General features: G+C 44.2%; 1 protein-coding gene across 1 annotated transcript in view; it reads right to left on the bottom strand.

Annotated features, from left to right (window-relative positions):
• USP12 (ubiquitin specific peptidase 12) overlaps positions 1-22,329 on the bottom strand; it is a 77,447-nt gene that overhangs the window by 37,997 nt on the left and 17,121 nt on the right. Inside the window, exon 2 of the mRNA XM_065896029.1 lies at positions 3,462-3,542. Within this exon, the coding sequence (XP_065752101.1) occupies positions 3,462-3,542 (81 nt within the window). The remainder of the gene's footprint in view (positions 1-3,461; positions 3,543-22,329) is intronic.

A 22,329-nucleotide genomic window follows, 5' to 3' on the forward strand; every position in this document is an offset into this window, starting at 1 on the left:
GAGCCAAGTAAGGGCGGTAGCCACAGCCACAGGGAAAGGGCAACGAGACTGAAGAGCTGGGGTCTGCCACCCCCAGAACTGAAAGGGGGCTTCTGATCACTAGACAGCTCTGTAAGTATGCGCATTTCAGATATCAGAAGTAGAGGCCAGCCTGCTCAACAAACAAGAAAAATTAAATATATTCATTTAACTCTCCTCCCCACGATACCCCAATAGAATGACAGTAAAAGAACAGATTAGGCAAAAACTCAAAAGGCCAAAGACGACAATGAGAGATTAGAGGTATCAGCGAACTTCTAGAAAACAGAAGGCAGACGGAAGAGAAGTAGCCCAAATGTCTCTAAGAGACAAATGGGTAACAACGGACTCACCTCTAAAGGGTCAGAGACGTTTTGTGGGGTGGGAACCTCTGAGAACACAAGTCTGGTCCTCAGTCTTTAAAAGGACCATTTAGACCCCCAGGCACTCAACTCTTCCTTCAGCTGCAGGTTTAGTCTCCACAGAAGATGAAGAGGAGACTCTGGGTGGAGAACCCTTAAGGACAGCAGTGAGGCACCGAGCAGGAAACAGGACCAAATAAAACCCCGAATAAGCCCCCACCCCCACCCCAGACAGGCGCTGGAGGAGGCTTCCCGGCAGAAGATGAACAGCCCCAGAGAGACAGCTCCAGCTACTGAAATGGGATGGGGGCCGTGGGAGGGAGGGGCATTCGCCAGGGGCCACTCTAGACTGAAAGAGCAGCCCCACCACAACACAAGAAGCCCCAGTCATCCTTTCAGCATTTCACCCTTATAGACGAGTACAATTTGAGGAAAGCTTCCAACAGGAAAGATACCAAAGTTTAAAAGGGGGCAGGGAGGGCTTCCCTGGTGGCGCAGTGGTTGAGAGTCCGCCTGCCGATGCAGGGGACACGGGTTCGTGCCCCAGTCCGGGAAGATCCCACGTGCCGCAGAGCGGCTGGGCCCGTGAGCCATGGCTGCTGAGCCTGCGCGTCCCGAGCCTGTGCTCCACAACGGGAGAGGCCACAACAGTGAGAGGCCTGCGTACCGCAAAAACAAACAAACAAACAAACAAACAAAAAAAAAAAGGGGGCAGGGAATAAACTCCAAGGTCTCAGAAGCAATCCAGTAAGCATCAGAAAACCTCAGCAACAACAAAAACTATAAATGACACCCTGCGAAAAGGAACAGAAAACACTGCCCCCCTGAAACAAGAGAAGAAAAAAAAGTAACACCGTAAGAAATAAACAATGCAATGACCTGGACAAAAAAGTTGAAGATATAGTCTAAAATGTAGAATAAGGCAGGTGATCAAAAACGGGAGAATAAGAAAAATAAAGAATCAGTCTAAGTGCTTCAATACACAACTAACCATATCAAAAAAAGACAAAACAGAGAAATTACAATGATAGGAAGAAAATTATCCCAATAACAGTATCAGAAATGTTTTACAACTCAGGGAAATAAATCACCAGTCTGAATGGGTCCATAAACACTCGGCACAACAGGGTCCCCATCAAGACACAGGATTAGATTTCAGAACACTGTGGATAGAGAATATCCTTAAGGCCTCCCAAAAACTTTTTAAAACGGATAAAAAAAGCCCTGTACATAAGAGATCGAGAACCAGAATGGCATCCACCCTCTCAGCATCAAAAGAAGCCAGAAAGCAGTGGAGTAAGCCCTGAAAAATTGTGAAGGAAGGTTGTAACCTAGGATGGATATCTAGTTCTAACAATAACCAAAACAGTCTTAAATATACAAGATCTCAAAGTCTGTATCCATGCACATTCCCTAAACAAGCATCTACAGAAGGTGTTCCACAAAGCAAGGGAGGAAAAACCCTGAAAGAAGTCGGGATGAAGGAAAGGAGACAAGTGCAGGGAATGTGAAGGCGATGGAAGAGACATCGCCAGGTACAGGCTGTATAGAAGGAGCCCAGGGGGCTGGGTGGTACCTGACAGGCACGGCTCAGTGGAAACGGATACTGAGAAGGTCTTTTTGGCTTTCTTTAGTTCTGCTGAAGGCTCTGGGAAGAATAAATGAAAGTTTAGGACATGGAAAAATAAAGCAATGATTAATTCCATATTGGGAGAATGGGGGCAAGTGAAGTTGGGCAGGGATGGTGAGAACAGAGAGTGAAGTTTCTTATCCGCCACAACAGGAAGTCAGTAGTTTGTTTGTTTGTTTTTAATGGCAGTGTAAGTACCTTATTTAGGCTGTAAGGATACATTCCAGAAAAAATAGCCCGAGGACTAATGAGCGGCTTCCTCTAGGGAGGGGAAGAGGAGGAGGGTGGGCACTGCTGACCCTGTGTTACTAGCTTATGCCCAGCGCAGACAGACAGAGAAGGGTCCCCAAGCAAGGCAAGACACACATACCACTGCAACTGCCCTCCTCAAATTGCACAAGGAATCTATCTGTACATAATGACGTGCTGGTACTCAGTAACACACCAATCTGTTCAACATAACTTACTTTCTTACCTGTATTATCACCAATACACATATCTTAAAACACTCCCCATGGATCCACCTAACAGTGCAGTACAGCGTAAACTACCACGACAACTATATAACAAAGAGTTGCGGTGTTTTCTCATGATTCAGGAAAGAGTTAAAAATTCTAAAGAAAGCCCTTCCAAAGTTTTAATAATGTATAATTACAATGATTACCTCCATAAGGGCAAGGCTATGTTTTTTTCTCATATTTCACACTTTTAAATCTATACCACTGGAACAACGCCAGAAGCAAACTGACAAAGACGCTATAGACACATGGGGGCATTTACAAAACTATATTTATATCTGTACATTTGGACCACTTATATTTAGACACATAAATAATTCTCCAAGAATCAAAGAGATCATTTGGTCTAGGCCATATGAAATTTTGGTTATGAGAAAATTCTGACACAAAATAGGAAAAAAAATCAGGCTGACAAGTTAGAAACTGTTCCAAGACTCTTAAGACTTCCGGCAATGGGGACTTCCCTGGTGGCACAGTGGTTAAGAATACGCCTGCCAATGCAGGGGACACGGGTTCGAGCCTGGTCCAGGAAGATCCCACATGCCACAGAGCAACTAAGTCCGTGCGCCACAACTACTGAGCGTGTGCTCTAGACAGCCCATGAGCCACAACTACTGAAGCCTGTGCACCTAGAGCCCGGGCTCTGCAACAAGAGAAGCCACCGCAGTGAGAAGCCCGCACACCGCCATGAAGACCCAACACAGCCAAAGAAAATAATAATAATAAATAAATAATAAATTTAAAAAAAAAGACTTCAGGCAATGTTGTTTCCCTCCCATCAGAGATAATCTTGAAATTCCAAGTCATGTTTCTTGGCATTAAGTCTACTGATACAAAGGAACAAATTTCCTTTAATAAATTATGAACTGCATTCACCATTCTTAACACTACTTCCAAGCATAATTTGAAGGCTACGTATCAACGGATACTTACATTGACTAATCCAAAATAGTGCTCATTGACTGGAAACTGTTCTGGACCAATCTCTTTCTCTAATGCCGAGGCATTGGCGCCCTACAAAATGAAAAACAGACATCTTAGTATTTACAGTAGTTTCCCAATACTGTCACAATTATATACACATTACAGAGAAACCCTTAAAATAATTTTCTTGTTGGGGCTTCCCTGGTGGCGCAGTGGTTGAGAGTCCGCCTGCCGATGCAGGGGACACGGGTTCGTGCCCCGGTCCGGGAGGATCCCACATGCCGCGGAGCGCCTGGGCCCATGAGCCGTGGCCGCTGAGCCTGCACATCCGGAGCCTGTGCTCCGCAACGGGAGAGGCCACGGCAGTGAGAGGCCCGCGTACCGCAAAAAAAAAAAATAATAATAATAATAATTTTCTTGTTCCCTATAACTACCTAACATTATGGAAAGAAAACAAAGGGTGATAGTGAAGAATAAAGGCTTTTAATAATATGACCAAAAACTAGTTTGCAGGAACATTCTCATGGACAAAGCCTGGATCAAGGAATTATATCAAATCCTGTTCCTTGTTTTAAGTAATGGGTGTGAGCCCCTTCTGTATCACATGGTCTAACAGGAGTGTAATCTCAGAGCAGCCATCTCAGAGAGCTGAAATTTTGTGAAATTAAATATGCATATATTCAGTGACCTAACACTTCTTCAGAGGTATATACCTGAAAACTTCTCAGACAGAATTAAAGGTGACAAGAACGTTTGCTGAAATGTCACTGACGACTGCACAGCTGACTGCAATCTAGATGGTCTATAACACGACAGCATAGTATGTAGCAGTCAGAATAGATGAACTAGGTTTACGTGCAAAAACATGGATACTTATCAAAAACATAATATTAAGTAAACAAAGCAAAAACGAGATCCACATATATATATATATAAAACAGTACATGGCAAACGGGCTGGAAGAACGTACATGAAACACACTTGAGCGGGGCTGGAAGAGGGCCGGGATGTGGAACTGCAGGGTGAAGGACAAAAAGGAAAAAATAAAATAAAGCCCAACAAAAGAGGGGCCTTGCCCAGACAGTAACTGTGTGTCATGGTCTCAGGAATACGACCGACTCAATTCTGTGCATCTGAGGTCTCTGAAGGAAAAGGGACGGGGAGTCGGGGGAAGTGGTTGGCAGCACACAGGCCCTGAGTACCAGCACACACTAGCAAATGGGCTCAAGACGTAGCCTGAAAGGGAAGTAAAAGCAATTCTGAGAACATAGTAACTCTGCATCGGTCTACCTGGAAATTCCCAAGAACACACACTACCAGACAAATACAACTGATACTACTCACAAAACAGCCCAACACCACCTTGCGGAGCTGCACACAAGACGACAACACGACACACACACCATGCCTCTCCAAGGGTGCGACCGCGGTCAACACCACCAGGTGCCCATAGCCCACCCCTGCTGTTTCCTAAGCCTGGGAAGCCCAGACCTTTTTGTCAGACGATGCCTCTTCAACTTCCTGATGGGCCAGGCCTGAAATAAGTACTGGTGAAAGGGACCGGGTGGGTTGGTGGTCGAGTTCCACCAAAAAGAGACATTTCCTCTAAAATGCCCTCCAGCCATCCAGCACTTGGATATATACATGATACTGTCTTTATTTTTTTAATTTAGGAATTACTATTCAGCTTTCTGTAAATCCCCAACACAATCACTAGTTCACAGATACTGTTTATTTCTAAATTCGGCTCTCCATGAACTGTTTTATAACAACATGAAATTCAGTTATTACAGCAACTTCAAGATCCACTGAATAGAACCGTCTTGGTGGAAGGCTACAAGCCCCGCTCTCCGCCCCCGCCAGCTCAAGTATCTTGTCGCAGAATTTCCTCACATATATTGAAAACTGTCACTAAGCCACATGTAAGAATTTAAACTGATACTGGTGTATTCAAATGAGTATAGTCCCTTTCCCACAAAAAAAAAAAAAAAGACAAGAAAAGGTGCTATTATCCAAAGTACAACCTCAAGCATCTATGTACTTGGGACAATAAAATACCAGTACACATACCCGGGGAAAGCATTTCCGGCCCTCGGGATGAAGCAAGAACAGAACACCATGCGAGCATTCTCCACCGTAACACCGATCGCGTGCCACACCCGTGTGCTCTGACCGCCGCCCCGTGTCCCACTGGTGTCCCTACACCCTTCCAGGCGCTGCTCAGAAAGCCCTTCCCCCACCCATCCCGGCCTCAGGGTAGTTTTGACTACGGTTCAAGCTCTTAGCCTCTCTGTGCCTCAAGTTCCTAAGGGTAAGAGGGAAATGGCACCAACTACTTTACAGAGTGGCTACGAATAAACTGAGTTGAAGCTTTTGTAAAAGCATCTGGCTGTGCCTTGTACGTGAGCCGGTGTGCGTAAATGCTGCTTCTCTTCTCTCCCTTCCCTTCAATTCCAAGGGGAAGAAAAGCTACTCTCATTGGCCAGTAATATTAATAAATATGACCGGCTCCATGCAACAGCTAAGAAATAACAAGAGAAGGAAACAAAAATCAGAAGGAGAAAATGAGGAAGCTCCATTAAAAAAACAGATCATCTCCTCAATCTGGCCAACTCCACAACACGGCCGCTGGAAGAACCCTCATAATACTCCCCCAAAGCCGAACCACCAGCAGAACCACAGTCCAATGAGGCCGGATTGAGGAGGAGGTTAAGTGCGATGAAGTGGAAACTCAGACCACTGTCATTTAACCTTTCTGGTAATTTAAGAATGTTTATTTGCAAAATAAAAGGGCCAGTCTCCTCAGCAATTTTCTAAACCCCCAGCTCTAAGCTTATCTGTTGGGTTTTCAAGTAAGCGTTTACACAAACTTAGGTTTTCACAGCCGAAGATCAGGTAATTTCGAAAGTGCCTTCTAACTTAACATTCTGTCATATTTCCAATCACTTTATCGACACTTCTGAGGACACTACTGTATTAGCACAAAGCTCCAGGGAATTCTAAGCCAACCGACACATGCCGAGCAACACGATTCGACAGGGAGGGATTGTGGCTGCAGATACAGCAAGGGCAGCAGCTCGAAACGGACAGTACAGAGAGGACGGAATTGGCTTGGCGACACCTCTAAAGCAAGGCACAGAACAGTAAACTATACCTCAGCACAGCATAAGGACGCCGCAGAGCGGATCCTGTGAACTACAGGAGGAGAGTCCCACGGCAGGAATTCAAGACTTTCTTGCAGAAATGACCAGAGCACACGCCTACCTCTAGCCAAATGCTAACTACAAAGGCAGAGTGTAGACAAGGCAATCCAGTTTCCGATGAGTGCTTTTTTTTAAATTTCAATGTTTTCAACACTACAGTTAGATATAACTGGTGAAAAACCACCACGAAGCCGAAAACTTGCCACACAATTTTTAGTACGTTTACCAGAGTTCTCAAACATCATCCCTTGAAGATGTTATTGAAGGCTGACACTGCCTATCGTGTCAAGTAAGTCAGTCAAGCTCCACAAGATTTCAATTGAGCCTAGAACAAGTCAACATCCAACAGTAATGGCTCTGAACAGCCCTGCATCCCCACAGCTGAAAAACAGGACCCCACTGCAATTAACAATGCTTTACGAAATCACGATTCTTTACTGGGATAAAGGGAAGAAACACTGGTGTTCTCAGGAATTTCTGCTCTAAAGCTTTCGTGAGGAACAGGATTCATCTGTTTTGTCTGAGAACACGGCACGCTCAGAAGGAAGAAGACATTCTTTCTGACTGTTCTGTCTCCATTATTGTAACTTACATAAGATTATTTTAGACTCAGTATCTATTACTACAAATTCATCAAGAAGAAGTAATTAGATATTCGTGACCCTCCTGATGAAGACAACCAAAAGGTGAATGAATTTTTTAATTAAAACAATAGTAATTTACTGAGCTGGTGAGAAAATCAGGAATCTGCAGAAACCAAAAAACGAAGCCATGGGAGAACGCTGGGAGATAAGCAAATGCCAAAGACAGATTTTACGTGGAGGTCACCTGCCAACACTAGTGACCTGTGCACCCTACTCTGACAGCTGGATGGAACAGAACATGGTAACCAGGTGCTGAAGCTTAGGGCCCACCAAAGACAGGGAGGCCAGCAGAAGACCCCAGCATGACAGTGAGCCCAAGAGGGCTACGTCTTCAGCTAAGGGGGAACGAGAAATAACCCTGCACCGCAGAAGGAGATGGCAACGAAACCTGCCTGACTTGTCCTTGGTGTGGGAGTGCGGGAGGTGATAAATATCTTCCCAACGGTCATAACCACAAGCTGGCCATAATCAAAGCTTGTGACCCAAATTCACACGTGCTATATGATCTTACAAACAAATAAAATCGGGCAGAAAATGTAATTCAAAGAGGTCCTGAGTTGACAGTGCCCTCTTCCACCCTACAACTAGCAACCAACAGAATTACAAACTCATTCTAGAAGACAAATTCAATCCACCCCACGAAGAATTCCCACAAATAAAACTCCAAGAGATTTGAGTTCACAATCAAAAATCACACATACACAGAAAAACAAAAAAACAAAGCACCACGAGTAAAAGCCAGCAGAAGCACAGATGGCAGAATTAGATTCAAGATATTAAACACCAGGACTATTTCAGACATGATGTAAAACAAATGCTTAATATGTGCAAAGAAATAGCAAAAGCTTGATTATAAGAACAAAGATGAGAATTTAAAGCCTAAGCTGATTTTTTTAAAGAACCAAATAAACTTCTAAATATAAAAATTATAGGGCTTCCCTGGTGGCGCAGTGGTTGAGAGTCCACCTGCCGATGCAGGGGACGCGGGTTCGTGCCCCGGTCCGGGAAGATCCCACATGCCGCGGAGCGGCTGGGCCCGTGAACCATGGCCGCTGAGCCTGTGGGTCCGGAGCCTGTGCTCTGCAATGGGAGAGGCCACAACAGTGAGAGGCCCGCGTACCGCAAAAAAAAAAAAAAATTATAAAACTTTTAAATATAAAAATTAATTGAAAGTTAAAAACTCAATGGTAACTATGAAAACAGTTCAAAACAACAAACAACAGTGGTTCCCAGGGATTAAGGAGAAGGAGGGATGAACAGGCAGAGCTGAGAGGATTTTTAGGGCAGTGAAAATACTCTGTACGATACTATAATGAGGAATACATGTCATTGTACGTTTGTTCAAACCCACAGAAAGTACACCAAGGGCACACTGTAGTGTAAACTACGAACTTTAGGTGATTATGATGTGTCAGCATAGGTTCATCAATTGTAGTAAGTGTGCCACTCTGGAGGCGCTGTTGACAAGGGGTGAGGCTGTGCACGTGCGGGCAGGAGGTATATGGGCAATCTCTGTACTTGCCCTTCAATTTTGCTGTGAAACTAAAACTGTTCTTAAAAAAAAAAAAGTTATAAAATAAATAAGTAAATAAAATCAGAAAGAAAAAAAACCTCAATAGCTGTGCTTGAGAAACAAGGTTCATATTGGATAATATTTTAAAATCAATATCCCTGTCAATATAATGCTACTAATTGAAAATAAAGGTTTATTAAAAATAGGAAGTATTGTTTTACGGAAAGAATTTCATGGAAAAATGGAGCCATTATGGAGCTGCTGGGAGAGACCAGGGTACACTAAAAATAGCACTCAACTAGCAAAGCTACAGGCTTGAGTCTGGCTCTGGCCATGCCACTAACTAGCTGCAATACCTTGAGAAAAAATGCTGCTCTCTCGGGACCTGGGTTATCTCGTATGTAAGATCTTGATCGCTATAGTACCTCCATCCCCACATTTCTAACAATGTGTGAACCTACTGGCTCTTCCAATCTTATTAAAAGATTAAGGATAAAATGTTGCACAGTCTATTAAAGGTCAGACACTAACAAGGCTCTGGATGGAAGTTAGTACAGTATCATCCGCAGAAACAGTCATCCCATGTAAGACGTTGCAGACCATGGAGTAAGTGCCTCCTTAAACCTACCTAGTGTGATTCTTAGAAAGCTGAATCACGCCAAAAATAACCACCCAAGCGAAAGAAGAGTCAGTTGAAACTATAAGGATACCCTTTATTTGTTGATAAGGATACCTATGTTTTGAAGATACCATCTGCAAACAGGAAAAAAGAAAATCACTTGGGAGACAGCTGCTTCTGATTAAATAATGTCTACACAGTCAATCGTGGAAAACACACATCTGACTGCCCTGCATGTGCCATTATGAGAAAGAAACAATTACACAAAAGCAAACTGATACCCAGGAATGTTTTCAAGAAAGTAAATTAAGGAAATCTCTTCCACAATCTAAAGCTAGACTATGGTAAAAAATGGTATCTATGAAGACATATCATTTTGAAAAGCTAATTATGTTCAGTGTATACTGTTTAAGAAGACAGGGGGGCTTCCCTGGTGGCGCAGTGGTTGAGAGTCCGCCTGCCGATGCAGGGGACACGGGTTCGTGCCCCGGTCTGGGAGGATCCCACATGCCGCGGAGCGGCTGGGCCCGTGAGCCATGGCCGCTGAGCCTGCGCGTCCGGAGCCTGTCCTCCGCAACGGGAGAGGCCACAACAGTGAGAGGCCCGCGTAACGCATAAAAAAAAAAAAAAAAAGAAGAAGACAGGGTACTTAATACATTTTAGTAGGAAATAAAAAAATGATGAAAACCTAAAAGATGAACATCTCCATCAAGAAAACATACTTATCAAGAATACAGTCGTCCCTCAGTATCTGTGGGGAATTGGTTCCAAGGACCTCCACGTGTACCAAAATCCAAGGATGCTCAAGACCCTTAGGTGAAGTGGTGTAGTACTTGAGTATAACCTAGGCACACCCTCCCATATGCTTTAAGTCATCTCTCAGTTACTTATAATACTCAATGCAATGTAAATGCTATGCAAATAGTTGCCAACACACAGCAAATTCAAGTTTTGCTTTTTGGAACTTTCCAGAATTTTTTTCCCAAATATTTTCAATCCTCGGATGTGGACCCCACAGATACGGCCGGCCGGCACTTCCTTCTTTACGTTAGATAGTTACAGTTCTTTATAGCAGATAGTCTGTATTTAATACAAACATGAGAAAATACATTTTCCCCACTTCTGTGTTTCAAGTCATATCTTAGAATCCAGTGTTTACCGTTCCAAGTTTAATACTGAAGTGGGTCAGATCAGGTCAGTACCCAAAGGAGAACTGCCAAAACAGGCAGGAAAGGCTTCCTGATGATCAAAGGAGCAAGTGACCTTAGCAAACTAAGAACAGTTCTGGAGGCACAGGAAGAGCTGACGTGAGGATGTGAACACATCCTTTGACTGCTGTAAAAGGATGACTCCAAAGTACGAAGAGGTAAGAAACAAGTTTCTGTCTCCTAAACAAGAAAACGGAGAAGAAAGAGAAGGCTGAAAGTCCATGCCTGTTCTCCCGGGAAACGCTGTACCCCCGAAACTAAGTCAAAGACAACAAACATTTTAATGAAAAAACAAACCATTTCCATACCCTCAGTTTCAGGCATCATAAAAATCATCTCAACGCAGCAGTCCTTCAGAAAAGATGAACCTCAGTAAGCATCTGAGTACTTCTGCCCAGCCCTGTGCCAAACGCTGTGGAACGTTATTTTCAAACAGTCACACCCATTAGTGGCGGGGTGAGGACAACTCAGTGGGTCACAGCCACCAGTGTCTCTTTCAGTAAAACAGAACAGATGACAGTACATCTCCCTACCAAGAGTAAACAACGGTCTGTGGAACTTTGGTTCCGATACTCCAGTATGCATGTATGAGGTCTAACTGTAAAGCTGATTTTCACTGTGGGTTCAAGTCAGAAAACTTTTGATATACATTAAAAAGGATACAGAGAAACTGCCGAAGTCATAACCCAGTTGGGGAGTACACAGTGAAAAAAAATTAGTTTTTCATGATGACAGGTAGAAAATTATTTTAAAAATAAATCTAAAGTTATAAAGGAGAGAACAGATACCAAACTGCTCTGCTACAACACAGTACGCACTACAGGGTGTCAGGACAGGAAAGACGCTGAGAGCTGGAGAATTCGGGGAAGGCTTCACAAACAGACGGAACGAAAAAAGCCAAGCCTCGATTTTCCTTCCGAGGTATTTTCATCAGCGCTTTGCACGTGCCCTGATGCACGTGAGGGCGGGTCCCCCTCCAGCTCAGGCTGTGCGGCACTGAGCGAGGCCCACAAACCAGGAGGCCTGCCTTCCTGGCCTGGTTCTAACACGTGAACAACTAAGCGGCGTCACCTTCTGCAAATCACTGCTCGCTTGCCTCACCAGCAAGGTGAGAGAGACCAGATGTGTGGCACCTACTGAAAACCTAAAATGCTTCAATTCTAAAACAGCAGCAATATAGAGTCACACTGAAGGTGTGAATTTAGGGCAAGCTATTTCACCCCGAACCCCACTTCTCCCATCTCCCAAACAGGGCAAACGACAGCCCCTCCGTGGCCTGTTTCCACCAAATGGACAGGAGGCGTTCAGAGCGAAGCCTGGCACAGAAGGCGCTGAACACGCAGTCCCTCTGCCCCTTCCTACTCCCACCTCGGGCTGGACCCCTCGAAGACCTGAAATTCCCACAGTGACTGAGGAAGGATCTGGGGGGTCCCACACTCAGGACAGTCATTCTAAGAACCTTAGGCCCGCCACAGTGGTCTTCTCTGCTTGTAACTCTGCCATCAGAGTTACAACGGGCTCCACGGAAAGGACAAAGGACCCCGGGACTGGCCCGGACCTAAGACGGCGCTGCCCTGTTGCAGCAGATCACAGGGGCTGCGAGTGCTTTTGAGAAGCAGCGGCCACACGGGGCAGAGCCACCCTGGCGAGACGGGCTGTGCTGCCAGCAACTCGCAGCCGAGCAGGGAGGTCAGAGCCCAAGGCCAGCGCACGAGGCAGGGCCCGAGGCAGGTCCTCCGGAAGCCATCTCCGTGAGCTCCTCAAAGAAGGGGAAACCGTACAAGTTCACTGTCCAACGGTAGGTGTGCACACGTCCGTGTGTATGTCTCATCCTCCCTCCTACCCGCCTGACCACACCCCGCCCCCAGGATTCTTCCCAGAAGAAATTAAAGGACCTTACTTTCTCCTTCAACTGCCACCACAAGCACATATTACACGTGTAAAATTCCTCATCTAAGCTCTTCGGGAAAACTCAGTTCTATGATTAATCACTGGCCAAAGACTGAAAATTTAAAGTTACTCAGAAGTCGGCACTTATGTAATCCTCTTCACCTAAAAGTGATACATGTACAGACATGCCATGTAAAAAACAGAAGCTTAGGGCTTCCCTGGTGGCACAGTGGTTGAGAGTCCGCCTGCCGATGCAGGGGACGCGGGTTCATGCCCCGGTCCGGGAGGATCCCACGTGCCGCGGAGCGGCTGGGCCCGTGAGCCGTGGCCGCCGAGCCTGCGCGTCCGGAGCCTGTGCTCTGCAACGGGAGAGGCCGCAACAGTGAGAGGCCCGCGTACCGCAAAACATTTTAAAAATTAAAAAACAAACAGAATCTAAGCAACAAATTACACACCTGCATCACTACTGTAAATCAACGACTAACAACCAAACCAAAAACAACAGGCACATAATTTTAACCTCTAAAAATTCAAATATCCACTAAAACTCAATGTTCCTATCAGACATGAGCTAAAAGCTACAACCTTCAAATTATCTGACCTAGTATCTCCAACGAAAAGCTTTGTTTATATAATTCGTGGCTAAATGTGTGTTACTTACAGAGAATATTTATATGAAGAGAATAAAAGAAGACATAGATTCACTTCAAATCTTTGAAGTCAGTCAAGGAATGGAAAAGTGTTGGCACTGACCTGGTGCCACAACCAAAAAACCCATGCGTTGACCTGTATGTGATCACGAGACAAGGAATTACTGAAAAAATCTCATTAATTCATCTCTGTCAAAGTAACAGCGGTGACACTGGACATCTTTAGCAAGAATTACTCTGGAACTCCTTCACGTTTAGCTTAACAATAACATCAGAAAGAAAATTCTCCAACATGACCAAACATACTTAATGATTTGAATGGGCACAATGCATTTTACAAATCCAACCCTTCTACCAACACCAAATAATTCACAAAATACCTTCATGGACAGTTAAACATTTAAAACACAGCTATATCTGAACTCCGCCACTGGCACCACACCTACGACCAAAAAAGGGGGCAAGGTTTGGTTTTCACAGCATCTCTGCATACCTTTCAATGCAGAGATTCACCGGCATGGCCAAAAAAAATTACAAGAAATGTTTCATCATTTGAAGCCCTTTCTACCACATTCTTGACAGTTTTAACATTCTGTGTTACCAAATGTTTCAGCTCTATAAAAAACAAGGGGCCCTGGACTGGCACCAGGCCAACCCTCAGACACCTGACTTGGATGCCTGACCTGTGCGGTGGTGCTCAATCAGAAAATGTGGGGCAATGCTCTTCCACTTGAGAAAACATGAACACCTCTATTTTCCCCAAATCCTATGTTACAGTAAAGTGAATTATTTGTAAAGTCCCTCAGGTTCCTGAGAGGAAAATCACCATATAGTTAAAAGGTATTATTAAGTCGAAGTGAAATCAAAATTACGTAAATTATTGACTGACTTATTCTGTTACTATAACAACAGAGTTCATACTCCGGATTCTAGGGGCTAACTGTAACAAAAACTAAAATTATCATCAAACTTAAATAGTTTTGTCAAATATAGAAAGGAACTGACTGCAGCTGGCACCACGTGGAGTCCTGTCCAAAACATCACTCAAAGTGGAATGAGGTCACAGAAAGGACAGAGCCGGAAGTTCCAGGGGTCAGCCCCTCCACCAACACCATTCAGCTGAAAAATCCTCAGCATCAACTACTGCAGAACACTGACGACCAGGGGTTGTAAAGCTCTTCTGATAAATTGAGAACACTTTCTACCTCATTTTATGAAACCAGCATTACCCTGACTCTGAAGCCAGACTGAGACTCTATAAACTACAGGCAATATTCCTTACGAGCAGATGCAAAAACCTCAGCAAAGCACCAACAAACCCAATTCAGCAACATATTAAAGGAATTATTGACCAAGTGGGATAAATATCCAGAGTAAAGAACTCCAACAACTCAAGAACAAACAAACAACCCAATTAAAAACTGGGCAAATGACTTGAATTGACATTTCTCCAAAGATGATATACAGCTGGCAAATAAGTACGTTTAAAGATGCTCAGTATCACGACTCATTAGAGAAATGCAAACCAAAATCACAACGTACCACTGCACACCCAACAGGATGGCCGGAATCCAGGGGAAGAAAATGGAAAATAACAAGCATTGGTGAGGACGCGAAGAAATCTGGTGGTTCCTCCAAAAATTAAATATGGCATTACCATGTGGCGCAACAATTTCAATCCTAGGTATATATCCAAAAGATGTGAAAACAGGAAGTCAGACGCCTGTATGTCAGTGTCCACAGCAGCATTAGTCATTACAGCCAAAAGGCAGAAACAACTCCAAATGTCCATCAAGAGGGGAATAAACAAAATGTGGAATAATATAACGGAGTATTATTCAGCCATATAAAGAAATGAAGTACTGATTCATGCTACAACATGCATGAACTTTGAAAACATTATGCTAAGTGAAATAAGCCAGACATAAGAGGACAAACAGTGTATGATTCCACGTCCATGAAATACCTACAACAGACAAATCCACAGAAGACAGAAAGCAGACTAAAAAAAACAAAAAAAGAAAGCAGGCTAGAGGGCAGTGAAGTCTGCAGACAGGGAGGGCAGTGAGGAATGGGGAGTTTTACTGAACGGCTACAGAGCTTCCGGTTGCGGTGATGAAAACATTTTGGTTGGAATTAGATAGTGGTGACGGTTGCACAATATGCTGAGTGTAACTATGTTACTGAAATCTACACGTAAAATTAAAATGGCCCATTTTATGTTATATATATTTGACCACAATTTTAAGAAAAAAAGAAAACGACCAGGTGATCAAGGGTCAAGGATGCCACACTGGGATCCCAAAACAAGAGTTAATAAAGACGCTTCCTTTCCCACCATCGTTTTCCTGGAGGCCAAGTCACTTGCTGAGATCCAAAATTTCTTGGGTGAAAAACATAACTGCAGGGATCAGATAAGGCCAAATGTTGCTTGTTTAGTGTCACAAGCCCAAAAAGATAAGTTAATCCTTGAAGCAAACAACATCTACATTCAACTGCTTTGATTCAGCAAGCTACAACAGTGCAAAACAAAGACATCAGGAAAATTCTGGGAGGCACCACCTATGTCAGAAAAGATCCGCTCAGCAGGGCTGAGAGTGTCCTCCAGCTGCTGAAACAGCAAGAGGCTGAATGACACCCAGTGTTCATGGGTGGCACTTCTTAAAAACTGCAGTAAAATTCATCTTTTAAAATAAACACAGATTTACATGTTTTAAATACAACTAGAATACAATTTTCAGAATGCAAGGAGAAATCAGTGTGGGAACCTGAGTTTGGCAACATTATAAACTTCCCGTGCGGAGGCAGCGGGACCAGCGGGGGCCCAGAATCGGGGACAGAGTCTGAGCCCAAGCTCCGCACCACTTCATGAGCCATGAACAAGTCACTGTAGCCGGCTTGGTCTCCTCACCTTTTAACACAGGGAAACACCTACTCTGCCGAGCTCACAGGTGTGGAAATCAAACAACAAGGGTGAAACTTCACTTCGTAAAGGAATTAGAAGCATCAGTCACTCAAATTCTCCTAAGTGATCGTTTTAGCAAACTGATCAACACAATGGAAAATTCCAATAGAAGACAGTGAAGTACTTTACTTGTACTTTGTTTTGGAAGCTACTTGTGTAGGTAGAAGGAAAATACGCAGCTCTTTTTTGTGGCCTCTCCCGTCATGGAGCACAGGCTCCGGACGCGCAGGCTCACCGGCCATGGCCCACGGGCCCCGCCACTCCGCGGCACGTGGGATCTTCCCGGACCGGGGCACGGACCCGTGTTCCCTGCATCGGCAGGCGGACTCTCAACCACTGCGCCACCAGGTAAGCCCCACAGCTCTTTAATCTATCCAAAAGTCTGAAGTTAGCTCCCTCTGGACAGCTGTAGTAAAGACTAGAACCAGCATCAGATCCCTTTTGTATGCCTTGTGTAACACTTTTATTTAATAAATACTGCAGGTTCACAAACTGAAAAACAATGCAAACTGTGGAGGGTAGAGAGTAAAACCTAAGTGTTAACTGCCACTCCCTCCCTTCAGGTCCTTTCCCCAGAGACACCGGCTGGGAACAGCTTGGTTTCCGCTCTAGGTGGTTATTATCACAGCTGTAAATAATCGTTATCTCGTCAACAGCTTTAAATCTGCCCTGCAAATGAAAAACTGGCACACACACACACTCCTCCAACTCTCCTTCCCCACGTCACCTCCTAATTTTTATTACAAATAACTAGATATAATACTGCTTTAGGGAATCTAGTAATTCTACATTTAAATCTCTAGCTAGATTAACCAATTTCATAAAGGACTAAATACCCGCTATGAAAACAGCTGCCTCTCCCTCTCCCTCTCTCCTTCCTCCACTTGTTTACCTACGCAGGGACCGTAACACTTACATTTGCTTCTGCAGTGACAACTAGATCTGCCACCCTTTACTTAAAACCCAAGAGCTCCACGGACAGCGGCCCAGAGGGCAGCTAACGCCGCTCAGGAGCTTGGCTCGAAGCAGAAGGGGAGAAAGGTGCTGAACAACTTCGACGTAAGAAAAGCTTAGTAACGCACGCGAAAAGCTTTACAGGTGACTGCCGGAAAACAAAGAAAATATCATCACTGCAACAAAAGGTGGTACCGGAAAGCCAAAAAGAACAAAGCGAAGGAACAGAAATGTGGCCCTTGGTCATTAAACTACTGCCACTTAAAGGAGAACCAAGTTTCTTGTTCTCTTTCAAGCTCCCACTTTTCCTTAAGTTTCTGGAAATCCTTGCTTAGCTGTTCTGGCTCGTGAATGAAAGATGACCAGCATCGGTATCTCTGGCTGGGATTCCTCCGCATTTGTCCTGAAAGCGCTGGTTCCCAGTTCCGAGGAAGCGGGTGCTTGGAGGAGTAGGGAGGCCGGGTACCAGGGGGCGTGGCCAAGGGTGGCTGCATCCCAACCCCACGTCTGCAGGGACACGGGCCCACCACACGCCCCTCCCCGATCTCTCCACTCCTGAGCCCTAACGGCCTATCCGCCCCCCAGACAGAAGGTCACCCGCTCTCTGCAAAGACCACGTCTCTGGCCTGACCCCACGTGCCAGCTACTCTGTGTGAACAGGAAGAGAGAAGCCTCCCCTGAGCCAGCTCTTCCAGCGATTACCATGGTGATGGCATCACAGCCACATGCCAACCGTGAACTGCAGGCTCCACATTCAAGCTTCCACAAGGGCTCTCCTGGGAGGACCACAGTCAATTGTTCTGTTCAGTGGTTCTTTTCTTTCCTGTCACTACTTTCCAATCCTCTAGGAATTCCTCAGAAAGATCTGGTCCATCGGTAGCACCATTTACCCTCTACCTCTGCTGAAGTTTAATGAACTCAGCACGGGCAGCCGCTCAGCACACGCGTGCAGACACATCTTTCTGTTACTCCCACAGACACTGCTGAAGAGGCGGATGTGCACAGACTGGCCTCAGGGTCCTTCACGACAGACTTCTTCTAAAACAGGAGTTTTTATTTTAACAAGTGTATTACTTCAAGTAGTCTACTCTCCACAGAATATATTATCTAAATCATACAAAAAACTTTACTAACAAACACCTACAGTCATGGAAGGAGCCTCTCTGGTGCTCAATCTCAGCAGAAACGCACAGCCCACACCAAAGGCTGTTTCAGTCAGACCACTGCTCCCAGCAATAATTTCCAACAAGGTTCTCTTCGATATGACATATAGAAACGTGTGAGAAATTTATAGATCAATTATCTACTTCAGAAAAATATTCAAACTTGTTCAAATTTATAAAAAATAATTTTACTAGTCATACATGTAACTGAAATGTGTCACCACACTCAGACAAAAAGGACTAAAGAAGCTCTCTTTACAGGGTTGCTAAAGACCCATGGGACAGCACTTGGAGGCAATGTCCGGGGAAGTGCTTTGACCAAAAGCAATTCAATTTCTAAAATTTCTTTATCACCTTTGGCTTGCCATCTAGACTCATCTTCTGTTACATTCTGAAACTGACACAGCAAAAGGGGGAAAAAAGGTCTCCCCTATTCGGTCCAAGAGGAGGGAGAAGTAAGAGTCCAGTGAGTCCAGGGTGAGAATGCACACATCACCTGCCCAAATACACGGGGCACCCTCAGAGAAGAGGGAGCTTCTTTCCATCCCGGTCCCCTAGAGTCTCTCCTATTACCAAAAAATACTCTCACAATTACTACACTTTGAACAACAAAGGGTTATCCGAGGAAGTCTGAAACAACCCCAATAAATGATAATTTTAATTCCTTTAGAAAAGAAGTAAGAAATTTGAACACATGTATTAATTATGCTAGAAATACAATCTCATTATAGTACGCGATGGATGTTATAACAAAGGCGCCTTTAAAATCACTTTCATAAAGGGTAGACTAGGTCAGCAATCAGTGATACATTATACGGCGATACTGGCAAACGAGCAAGCAGAAACCAGTGGTCAATATTACATGAACAGATATGCCATTCCAAGCCACAGTACCCACCAATGCTTCGAGACCAATTTAGCAGTGCTGCCCGTAGGGATAGACGCACTTAAACGAAACTAGAGATGACGCGCTCTGACCAACTGCGCCGGATGTCACAAAAGCATCAAGAACAAAACGCTGCTGCTAAAGATGCCTACGAACAATCCGAAGATGAGTCAGATTACATCATAAAATGAACGAAAACATTCACAATTTACTTTTTACCTCAGATCTCTGTGGGTAACAAAAGTTATAAATATAGGTAACCCTTTACTATATCAGCCGCATCCCTAAACATTTACATAGTCAAACACTTAAATATCGAGGTCTACGAAATACACAAATCCTAAGATATCTGCTGTTTTCTACATAGGATACAACCACATATCCACATGCGCAGCCAGGAGCAAGCTGGGGAGGGGGGCGAAGGAAACATGCTTCCTTCACTGTCAAGCTGGGTGAGACGCCCCACCCAGAACCCACGAGCTTTGTGTTCACGGGGTTCCTTCCGTCTACAAGTCAGGCAGAACTCCGGCTAGAATTCTTCCCACCAGAGGCCGGAGTTACTGCGGAGCTATGTTATCAGGGGACTGTCTCCCCAACACAGGTCCACGTGAAAAGCAACTGCGAAGCGCAGGCGAGGCCCCACCGCCGGCAGATTCTGAAATGACTTTGTGCACGTGTGTGTAGCTGCCTACCCACTAGGCACCACGAGGACAAAGCAAGGTATGGACTAGACAGTCCATATCCGCAGGGAACATACAGTACAGAAGAGGAAGACCAGGATCCAGCACATAAAACGTTAAGTCACACAATATTTCGATAATAAAGCGATACCCGGGATTTGCCTCAAAATAATCCGGGAGGTTTACAGTAGGTGGGACGGAAGGAGACACAGGCTGGTCAAGAGGTGCTCTGGGCCGCAGCCAGTGGATAGGTGCACAGCGGCACATGACACTATGCATCTACCTTATAGATGTTTGTTTTTCTATAATAAAAAGAGACTACGCTTGGTTAAAACAAAATGCAAAACACGATTAACTGCCAAATAAGTGACACAGATAACTGATTAGTTCAGAAGGAGGCAGCCCCTCCACATAATATAATCACAAGTAAGATGTTTACCACACAAAGCAAGAATTAAACCTCAGTCAGACTGAGACTTCTCACTGATCGTGAACGCATCATTGTGGTGGACAGAATTAAAGCGTTCTCCTCAAGTGTGGGCAGGGCCAGTGACCTGCTTCCAACCAACAGCATACGACAAAGTCACGGGACAACAATTCTGTGGTTGTAGAAGAGTCTGCATTGCTCCCAGGCTTGCTCTCTGACTCAGTAACTGGCTTCGAAGAAGCAAGCTGCAGTGCTGTGAGACAGCCCATCCCATGGCAGAGAGGGCCATGGCAGAGGGGGCCACATGGAGGAGAGGATTACATGGAGGACAGGTTCCATGGAGGAGAGGGAACTGTAGGCAATCTCTCAGCGCTAACAGCCAGCCAAAAGCCAGGGCCCTCACTCAGCCTTGCCCTCTGCAAGGCTGCAATCAGTGCGTTGGCCAGAGCTCAGTTCTCATCACAGCCTCAACTGGCAGTGGATCTGTTATATGATAAATGTGTGTTGGTTTAAGCTGATAAATTTGCGACTATTTTCAGTTCCAAAGCTCTACATTTGCCACATTTTGTATCGTGTCTGCCCCTTTAGTTGTGCTATTATTCCTTCTCTTGAGTTTAAAGAAATCATGATTCTAGAACTCTAGGATACGGCAGAGAAATCCACGCTCACTCTGCAGTAGGAAAACGACGCCCGCTCTGCCCGAGACAGTGTGCCAGGTGTCACGGCACACCTTTCACTTCCAAAGGGCCCCAGGTGAGACAATAAATGATCCCCGCAGCCTTGTATTCACATTCTACATGTTAATCATTATCTTTCCAGGCACAGTCACCTTATTCTTTTCAGTTTGCTCCTACCGAATACACTACACATCTCTAACTATTACTGTTAACATTTTGCTGGACTTTTCCCAGACTGATGATTTCTTCGGCAAAGAAGTTCAGCATACAAATCAAAATATAACATTTAAGATGCAGACACACTGAACGGAGCGCCTTCGCTTACATCTGAATGGAGTATGATTAGTTCCTATAACGCTGATATACCCTGCGTTCCTACAGCTGTGATAAATTTCCTACAGCTTATGTACACACATGTATAAAACTGTTTCGAAAACTGTCGTTCTTAGATAAACTTAATGTCTGAAACTCCTTTAGAAAGACAGTTTTCCCACAGCAATTCTCAACATGCAAGGCCCACCTTAAATTATTTTACATGGTAGGATATAAATAAATGCAGGTAAGGTCATACACAAGTACTTGCCTATACTGATTCAGATATTTAACTTAAAAACAATTTCTTATATGGCTAACGTGTACTAGGTACTATGCTAAGGACGGAGTATACAAACTTGACTTATCCCTACAGAAAAGGAAACTGAAGTTCTGCCTTTGTTGTTCACCATCAATGTACAAGTGACAGTGAAAAAGATATTCTAGGATTATTGTCCCTCAAAAAGGGTCTACTAATTACCCTGTAATAAGGTAAAATACAAATTAAAAGCTCACTTCCTACTTGCAACACATATTACTAGTGTACTTTCATTAAAAATCACGCAAAAAGCTATTTACGAAGCCCATTTAAAGTTTCTCATCTAACATAATTCTAATCTCAAAACAGACTAGTTCTTTTAATACAGACAGTATGTTTTTGGTAGGGCCTAACAGAGAAAAAATAGAAAAACTCCTGCACTGTCCCATGAAAGAGAAGATGGTGGGAAGATGGTGGGTAGTGACTGGGAGGGAACATGACGGTGGCATCCGAAGTGCTGATAATGTTGTTTCTTAATATTGGAGCTGGTACACAGGTGTATTTAACCTGAAAATTCACTGAGGTTTATACTTATATGTTAAGCAAATCAGTATAGTTATGAAAACATATAGAAAGTCAAAAGTTTTAGATTATGAAATCTTGATCCATATCAACAAGGTATATTAATCAAACAAATAATTTTTAAGGCTTATCATGCCCCCATAGGCAATATAAGCTACAATAATATTATAATAATAATGAGGTACCATTTATTAAGTATCTATAATGGGCCAAGGACAATACTAGGTACTTGATATATATAATCT

This window comes from Phocoena phocoena, chromosome 18 (assembly GCF_963924675.1).
Source record: "Phocoena phocoena chromosome 18, mPhoPho1.1, whole genome shotgun sequence".
Lineage (NCBI taxonomy): Eukaryota > Metazoa > Chordata > Mammalia > Artiodactyla > Phocoenidae > Phocoena > Phocoena phocoena.